This window comes from Austrofundulus limnaeus, unplaced genomic scaffold, assembly GCF_001266775.1.
Source record: "Austrofundulus limnaeus strain Quisiro unplaced genomic scaffold, Austrofundulus_limnaeus-1.0 Scaffold1, whole genome shotgun sequence".
Classification (NCBI taxonomy): Eukaryota; Metazoa; Chordata; class Actinopteri; order Cyprinodontiformes; family Rivulidae; genus Austrofundulus; species Austrofundulus limnaeus.
This window is the reverse complement of record NW_013952403.1, coordinates 3,337,183-3,346,442: the sequence shown is the minus strand read 5'-3', so window position 1 is coordinate 3,346,442 and position 9,260 is coordinate 3,337,183. Positions and strand designations below refer to the sequence as shown.

Genomic DNA, 9,260 nt, shown 5'->3' with positions numbered 1-9,260 from the left:
CACACACACACACACACACACACACACACACACACACACACACACACACACACACTACACATGCAGGAGAAACATCTGGTCAAACTATCAGTAACAGTAAAACAGGAAATGTTTTTTATCTCATATCCAGGTTAAGAAATAAGTCTGCTGCAGGTTATTTTACAACAATGGCTTTATTCTTCAATCAGACTCATCCGGTTCCCAATAAACCTATGAATGACTTGAGAAAGAAAAAGAATAAAGGCTGACATCCTTTACAAACCAATGGGGAGATATTACAATAAAACAAACCCACTTACAGTTGGTCAAATCAGAAATGATAAAGTCTCCTTTAAGTTCTGCTTTGCTTTAGATTGGGTCACATTTGGCTCTTTTATACCTTCAGACACTTTTAATTTGAAGATTTCTCTCTTTTTTAAAAACGCACCACATGAATGGAAGGCCTAGCGTTCTTTTAAGGAATGCATACCATCCGCTGCCTTTTATGCAGTTTTAAAATATGGTTATTTTACGAACGGAAGAGACAATTTGTTCAAACCAAAATGACCTTCAGCTACTCCCACTTCAAACTTTAGCTCCATATCTCTACAGTTGATTAAGTTGTAGCCATTTTAGCATCTGCTAAAGGTGCTTAGCTGTGGCAGCCATCTTGAATTGTGCAGCAGGTGACAAAATAAAGTACAGATCTGTTTTATTATCAAAGGGAATACCTTTCGTGAAGCCAGGAACTCCATGCCTTTTGACACTTGGAAACTGTAGCAGATTAAATCCTCCAAAGTCAGAATTTTCTTGTACAAATCTTCAGATTCTGTGAAACAAAAGCAGATGATGTTTTAGTTTTTATTTGAATTTTTCTTTTGTTACTGAGATTTGTTTTTCATAAATTCAAGACAGTTTTGTTTTGAAAAGCAGTCAGCTCCCTGCACCTGTCGGATAAATCAGACAACATGAAACACGGGGGATTCTCCTGGAGCGTAGTCTTTGAGACATCCGCCACAGATGAGACATGAAAACACGTTTTTTTGAAATTTATTTTGAGGATGTAAGGTGAAACGTGTGGTAACGAGTGTCGTTTAAGCAGCTCCCAAGGAGTCCTTCCACTGCTCCACCTGTGTAAACAGTTAATCAGATCTGAAATAACACATCAGAAACAACATGGCTGACATGCTGGGTGAGGAACAGGAAACAAACAGATGCCTCCCCCCTCCTCGAGCTCTGTGGGGGTGACAGTGGCTCCCTCTGCAGTGATTGTGCTGCTGAACAGGAGGAGGAAACGTCCCAACAGACCTGAAAACAATCTGTGGGTGGGTGGGGACAGAAAGGGAGGGGGGGTGGAGGAGTTGAAGGGAAGCCTTTACCTTCTTCCTCTTCCTCTGAGTCGCAGTAGCTCTTATCTTCGACGAAGCCAGAGCTCGCCGAGCTTCCTGTGCTAGCCACGCTCTCCAGGCGGCGCTTCATCAGCTCGCTCAGCTCGCAGCCGGACCCGGCCGACACCACCTTACCCTCCGGCCTCTGCATTCGGGACGAACGAGACGAGGTTAAACCCCCGCCGATGTTTGCAGACGCTTCTTGACAGGATGACTGTTGGAACATGCTGGAGGAGTTCAAATCACGCGACTCACCTTGTAGACCAGAAAGTCATCCCTCTTCCCTCTCAAGTAGTTGGACAGGTTGCCGTATTTGCAGAACTCCACTATCATCATTAAGGGCCCTGCAAAAAAAGTCATATTTGGTGTGTGAGCAGTTTTTTGGATGTTACTTGCATATTATCAAATAACCATATTAGCTTCTTACTGTAGGTCTAAATTAAAATATTAATTTTCATATTCATTCCGGTCAAAGCTCCAGAGAGACCAAAGAACAGACACAGCATCTAACCGTGATTTACTGTCATTTGGTCCTAAATGGTCTTCTTTAGCAGCAGAAGAACTCACCTCCAGGTTTTGTGCAGGCTCCCAGCAGGTTGACCACGTTCAGGTGGTTGCCAATGTGGATCAGGATCTTCAACTCTGACATCAGGGCTTTACGCTCGTTTGATGTAGCGCCTCCTGCATGCATAAAAAGAGTCAAAGTAATGTGCGTTACTTTTTTTAAAATAACTAATTAAATCAGGCCTTAATTTTGGCTTATATCTGATGAATGTCATGCAGTTTCCATTAAACTCAACTCAATTTTAAAAACTTTATTTATTCCCAAGAAAATCCCACAATTTTACACAGTTTGCATTATTTCTCTAATGTTTACCAGATTTTTTTTCATTTATAACATTTATATCCTACAGGTTCAGTATTTTTGCCATTTTAAATTAAAGACAAACAAGATAATTGCTTGATATTTGCCAAGAAAATATATTCATTTTCATAGAGTCCAAAACATATAAAGTAGTCTTTATATTAAAAAAAATCTAATTAAAAAAATTGTGAGACAAATCTATGTGCTCATAATGATTTCGAAAACTTTAAATGATGGCATCAGGCACGTGCNGGGGGTGGAGGGGGCTGGAGCACCTGCCCCTTTAGTGGTCTCTGCACGGCCCTGGATGTCATCATCATTTAAAGACTGTTTCTTTTAACAGCAACGTATTTAAATAAGCAAAATAAATAAAGCAGTGATGGATCGTTGTAAGCTTCTGCTTTTCATTACATTTGACCTGCAAACAGTTCTTTATCCCAAACATAATTAATAGACATAAAACTACTAAAAGCTCTTTTTGCTGTGCCTCACACGTACGTCATCCCCACATACTCACTGCTGAGTTTGTGATTTGTTTCTCCAGAAAAATAAATCTATAAAAATCAATTTGTCAGAATTAAAAAGCTGTGATAAATGTAAATAAATAAATGAATAAATAAAAATCCACCAAATTATTTCTTTAGATGTGCTTTGTTTTCTTTCTGAGCCACGACTGATGAAAAAGTTTTGAAGGTGTAGTTTGTCTCGTAATAAAAAACAAATCTAAAAAAAAGAGGAATTTAGGTGTCGCTTGTTTTGTCCTCTTGTTCAGCTGCAGATCGGAACCGTCCAACGTGAAGTCAATCATTTGATTTAAAGGGCAGGGTTAAGGTCTTATTGTTTACTTCTACTTCTCCCTCTGCAGGAAACACACGTTTGAACTGTTAAGCCAGTTAAAAATTAATTGCAGATGTTGCAGCAGGAGTCTGTAAAGTCCACTATAAATAAATATATCAGTCATCTGCTGCTCGCAACTAAACACTGAACTCTGTTAGGATGATGCTGTATGCTCTCGTTGAATCTCACAATCTGTAATCAACTCCAAACTTAAATATATTTTCACTTTTCGTCCTACCTTTCAGCATTTTGACAGCAACGGTCTTGCAGGTCGAGAACTTGTCGATCCCGAAGGCGGAGGCCTCCACCACTTTTCCGAAAGCTCCGTGGCCGAGAGTTTTACCTGACAGAGACAGATAACGTCTGATAAGTGGAGCGACGCCAGAGGCTCTCGTCTCTCCGAGGCGAAAATAAACACAAACATCTGTGCAGATTCCCCTATCAGGAGCCCTCTGGCGCTCTGATCGGGTTCATTTTGCAGCTAAATTTATGGTTCACTTTATCCAGGATGACAGTTCAGGTCAATGATAAGTGATGACCCAGAGCTGCAGCTGCTGAGAGGGGAGACAACGCCGATGTGTGTCTTCTTGTCATGTTGGAGAAAACTTTCAGCCTTTAATGGTCAAATAAAATATATATTTTTTTATTTTCATCTTTTACTGGACATTTCAGTTTTACATGTGACACTCAGAAGTGAGGTTTTTGGAGGTCTGTAAAGTGCTCACCGAGGCGCAGGCGATCCCGGGGAAACTCCCACTTGCTGCTGTCGTACTGAAGCAGGTCGTTCTGCTCCTCCAGAGGATACTCATCTGGATCAATGATGATAGACGGACCCATCTTGTAGTGTGCTGGTTGCTGAAAAGTTTAGTGGATTGCAATGATTATCTGTACTTTTCTTTCCATAATAATTAAGATTTAACTTTAATTTGAAAAAAAAAGTGAAGTATAAATGTTTAAATGAATGCATTCCACACAATTCAATTTGTCTTTTTGAACACATCATGTTCTTCTAAATGACATCCGGCACGTTCAAACCAAAAACTCTAAAACTCGTAAATAGAAGCTAAATTTATCCCGTTTCGCAACAAGCATGAGTTAGTTCCAGGGAATGAAACTGGGTGGCCTTTAGAGGCGGAACTTTTGAGTCACTTTTCTATATTTGGGGTTTCAGAGAAAGACAGTTTTTCGAATGTTACCCACCTTCCTGAGCTTCCGAATGCACATGATGAGCATGATCCAGAGGAAAGTGGCAGCAGCTCCAGTGCACACCAAAATGATGACCTCGATATTTGGCTTCCCCTCATCTCCTGGGGAGAGAAAATCTGTCATCAGCTTTGTTCTGGCAGAAAATCACAGAGCACTTTCTTCTCTCGTTAGCTGTTCTGTCGTATTAACAAAGACTTGCGGTGAACTGTGATCAAAAGGGGAAAAATAAATAAAAATGCCTGTCATAAATTTATTTCATGACGTTCTTTCTCGGACTTGTTTGTCTGTTTCTTCCTGCGCCGAAAATGGAATTCCACTTTTGTTTGGTTACATGCATGCCTTTGTTCCAGAAGCATTTCTTTTGTTTTTTTGGAACAATCTGACAACTCATAACCCCCGAATCTGAACTTTTCTAATTAAACATAAACAGGAGAACTGCTTCTGTTGAATATAGATAATAGAACAATAAAATAATTTACCGGAACACAGGCAGTAATATTTATAAAACCACACAAAGAGCAAAAAATAAATAAAAAATAAAAAAACAAGCCTGTTTTCCAGTTACCTTCTGTGTTTATTTCTTCTTGCTGGTCACAGCAGTCAATCTTTTAAGACTTATTAGTGACCCTCTTAGCCCTCGACGGAGGTTATGTCCTCTACAAAAGGGCCCTCAGCCAAACTATGATCATAAAACCCAAGAAGGAATTCTCTTGGCATTCCTGGCAGCTGCCAATTTTCCAGCAGGGTGGCTTTTTTCCCTCCTCTAAAGTCTGACCAGAGCTTTTTGTAGTGATGAAAAGAAAACACAAGCCCAAAAGGGCCTCTTTGATATTTCTGGACACAAAAAAAACTGCTCCGATTTTTTGTTTGGACTAATTATTCATTTTGATACGATCAGCAGTTTTTTGTTTTTATGATTCCGACTCACCGAACACGGTGATGACAGCACTGGTTTTTGCAAACCCCTCAACGTTTTGGGCCACGCACTCGTACAGACCCTCGTCATCTTTCTTCACCCTTTCAATGACCAGACTCCCGTCTTTCTCCAGAGTGACTCCTGAAACACAGAAATATCAGAACGATGAGGTAGCATTTGGAGGCGTGTGGCTTTCGCTTTCAAGTTGTTTGCGAAAAATGCTGGTAACAAGCAATTTAATTAAAGTTAACTAAAATTAAAGTTACAGTTATTCTTTTAAATCTGTGTCTCATACACATAACTTTCAGACACTGTTCATTTGTTCACCTAAACTTGCTGCACAGTATGTTGTCAGAACCAAGGACTGTGCTGAAAATTTGAGAAAAAAGCAAGTGTCCAAAGAAAAAAACTGTCAATCAAGATCACTTTAAAATCTGGCAGCTTAAAATCAGGAGTGGTTTAAAAACATTTGTACATTATTTCATGTAACTTTATTGAATAAGGTACCTGGACTCTGTTCCACTTTCACACCGTTTTTGAACCACGTGATGTAAGGATGAGGAACTCCTGAAGCGTTGCACGCCATCACCAGGGTGCAACTGCTGTTCACGTCTTGATTGGTCAGATTATGACTGATCCATGGTCGCTTTTTCTCTGTAACAAAGAAATAAAAAATTAGAGGTAATGTTTCTTTTAAAAAAATACATAAAATAAAAAATGCCCCATTATTGGTCGCAAAACTGCTTTTTTTGGGTGATATAAATTGCAGGCCATCAACAGATGATTATTTCAAAAAAAAAAAAATCTTAGAAATAGAAATAGTGTTGCAATTTTTTAACAAAAAAAAAAGAATCAGCTTTTCTTTCAAAGTTGATCTTTCTGAAGAAAATGTTCACCGGATGGGAAGTGAAACGCCTTTAACTACAAAACGAAAGTTCGTTTTTTTCTTTGCTTTTTCTGTTCTTTGTTTAAAACTTTGGCACACAAAGCAGCAGGCAGTACCCTATCTTTAAAATAATGCGCGTTTCAATAATGAATATGAAATTAAAATAGGAGGAAACAGGTTTTTAATGAGATTGGAGGAGACTGTGCTGCTCTCAATCAGTAAAACAAAAAGAAAAAAAAGTAACAAAACAGGATTTTTTTCTGGAGGCGCCCCTGCTTACCATTCACTGTTAGCATAGCTGTCTTCATCTTACTCCTCTCGTGAAGCTTGCATGCTCGGCACTTGTAGCCTGTGGTGTTGTTTTGGGACACATTGTGCAGATGTAAAGAGCGGGAGATGGAGTAGGGGCCGATCTGCATGTCGGACACGTTGACGGTGATGGTTTGATTCCTGGAGTCCAGCCACTGCAGGCTTGTGTAGAGGTAACGCGTTGCTTGACACGTCAGGGTCACGTCATCGCCCTCCACGGCTGTTTGAGGTTTGATGGAGACTTCCTCGGAGGCATCTGAAGTGACAAAGCAAAAGAATGTGGACTGTCTTCCTCATAAATCGTATATTTATTCTTCAGTGCAGCATCTGTTACAGTACACACATCATTTACTAATTTGTTCAAAAGTTCTTAACACATACTTTTCATCAGAGGTGAAAGGAATGTCAAATTCGCCATTGTTTCCTGTTTAATCACTATTAATTGGAAGCATGTTGGCGGACAGCCTTGATGGTGCTTCTGCTCTCCAACTGGAGCGAGGCTGACTATGTGACCCAAGGGAACCAGACTGTGCTTGTTTATTCAGTTTGCTGGAAAGCATTATCTGTTCCATAAGAGAAGACAGCTGTTATTACAATTATACTTTCTTTTTCCTTTTTGAACCATTCCTTCACTCTTCATCCTCTTCACCTCTGGATCTAGATTCCTCTCGGGAATTCTTTCCCTCCGAGAGAGTATTTATTGGCACAAGACATCCCCTCTAATAAAAGGTTGATCTATTTCTAAGGTCTACAAACGGAGCCCTTCGCCCTTCAGGAGATTCGCACAAATTTAAAGGGAAATGTGTTTTACTTTACAGCAAAGGAGAGCTGTGTTTATCTGCGATGACACCTCATCCCCGATGTTGTTGCATAACTGTCTCAGTCAACAGCTTTTCTTTTCTTTTTTTTTTTGTGGGGAACATTTGGAAATGCTCAGATGCACATATAAAGTCAATTCTCACTGGGCACACAGGCCCAGAGAGGAAGAGGGATGACCTGCTGGCACTGGTGCAGGAATGCGCTTATTCGTAGTTGTTTTGTTTTAAACGCGTGTCGTTACAGCCTCTCCATATGGCTCAGGACACGTTTGACTCGCTTCTGCCTTGAAGCTGTTCAGCTACAGTGGAAGATGTTTTCAGTTAATGCCCCCCTCTGGACTCTTTATTGCACAACACAATCTGCACATTCCTTCCCTGTTCTGGCAGTTCATTATAGCGTGAACTGTGGCTCATTTGAAATAATCCACGGCGTGGACTGCAGTAGGATGAAAAGGTTTTCCGCGTGCACCACGAGCTGAGACCTGATCGCTGACACTTACTGCTAACGTAGAAAGGCATTGTCAGTGTGCTGAAGCCCTTTTCATTCTGGGCCTTGCAGGTGTAGAATCCAGACACACTAGCTTCTCCGATCACCAAGGTACCCACCGTCTGGAAAAAGAAATGTTTATAACATTAAAAAAACGGAACAAATCACCCACTTTCATGTTAAAGTTTTAGACTAAGATCATCTTACACTGAGGAATGACAAAGTTGTAGTCATTTTGGCCAAAAGCTTTGCAAAATCCCATGTGATATTATTAAATGGCACACATGCATATGTCCTGAATGACTCTCAGCTACAACCACATCAAATTTTAACTAAATCTCTATCAAATTCACACAGTTATACATAACTTAATTTAAGGTAAGCTGTTTATCAGATCCTAAGTGTAAAATAAAACGTTAACACTGTCATAAACACATTTTCATTGTTTAGCTCAAAATTTATTTAAACATTTTATTATTTATCCCACTGTTCTTATATTTTGCTCATTTTTTACTAACGTTAAATAGATGCAAACAACGAATCCCATATTTAAATGTGTAAATCAAAACGTAAAAGGTAAATGTTGAAGTTTACATTTAAGAATTTCGAAATGGAACGCAGCCTTTTATTGTTGGTGCTCGGCTCTTGTTATGACGTCACCATCCTGCGACAAAAGCAGCAGCTAACACCGCTAATGCTTGAGTGACATCAAATTTGTAGTTGCGGTCGGTGTCCGAGCTGTATTTCAAAGTGCCGGACCACAGGTACTATTCATGTTGTTTTCAATGAACGCATTTTTAATTTATACTGGAAATTCCATCTTCAGCAGCGTTAGCAGCAGTTAGCATTAGCTAACCAGGATGATGTCATCATCCCGCTGCAAATGTGATTTTTTTTGTTGGGTGTTACTCTTAGAAAGTGAGCTAAATAATGGAAACATGTTAGGGACGTATTTCCATGTTTTAACATTTTATTTTACACTTGGTTCCCCATAATTGGCTGTGGCAGGCATCCGAATTTTTTGATTATTAAAGTTAATCAGCTGTAGATTTAGATCCTGTTGTCACTTCCTGAAAATTTGATTAAAATGTGTCTTTTTGTTCAAACACACACACACACACACACACACACACACACACACACACACACCAAAAAACAAATTGTTGGGCAACCTATGGGAATTTTCTTTGTTGTATTATGGTGGAAAGATTTCGCCATAAGTCGAAAGGATGAGGCAAACAACTGAAATGTCAAACTTCTGTCTTCCTAAAAAACAACTCATAGGTTACCAGTTGAGGACACCTTAGATGTTCTACTGGGTGGAACAAATGAAACAAATCTTTTTGTGTTGTATTTAGCAACAGTGGAAGTAAGGCTGCCAACTGTCCTCTCCTGCGTAGACTTGTACAAGTTTATCTAGCTAACATTAAGATTTTTTTTCAACTTTTCCTCTTGACATATAGGAGATAGAAAAGCATGTTTTTGAAATATATATCATCATATTTCATAATAGCTGTCACAATATGCACCTTATAATTATTTATTTAAAATGTTACATGGATTTTGTAA

The 9,260-nt window shown here is 39.4% G+C and overlaps 1 protein-coding gene across 1 annotated transcript in view; it reads right to left on the bottom strand.

The window, feature by feature from the left end:
* The window catches only part of kdrl (kinase insert domain receptor like), a 51,690-nt gene that overhangs the window by 17,025 nt on the left and 25,405 nt on the right, over positions 1 to 9,260 (bottom strand). The window contains exons 12-22 of the mRNA XM_014005240.1: positions 7,705 to 7,813; positions 6,358 to 6,642; positions 5,699 to 5,845; positions 5,204 to 5,332; positions 4,270 to 4,376; positions 3,795 to 3,924; positions 3,308 to 3,412; positions 1,935 to 2,048; positions 1,623 to 1,711; positions 1,359 to 1,512; positions 711 to 808 (exon numbers count right to left, since the gene is read on the bottom strand). Coding sequence (XP_013860694.1) covers positions 711 to 808; positions 1,359 to 1,512; positions 1,623 to 1,711; positions 1,935 to 2,048; positions 3,308 to 3,412; positions 3,795 to 3,924; positions 4,270 to 4,376; positions 5,204 to 5,332; positions 5,699 to 5,845; positions 6,358 to 6,642; positions 7,705 to 7,813 — 1,467 coding nt within the window. The remainder of the gene's footprint in view (positions 1 to 710; positions 809 to 1,358; positions 1,513 to 1,622; positions 1,712 to 1,934; positions 2,049 to 3,307; positions 3,413 to 3,794; positions 3,925 to 4,269; positions 4,377 to 5,203; positions 5,333 to 5,698; positions 5,846 to 6,357; positions 6,643 to 7,704; positions 7,814 to 9,260) is intronic.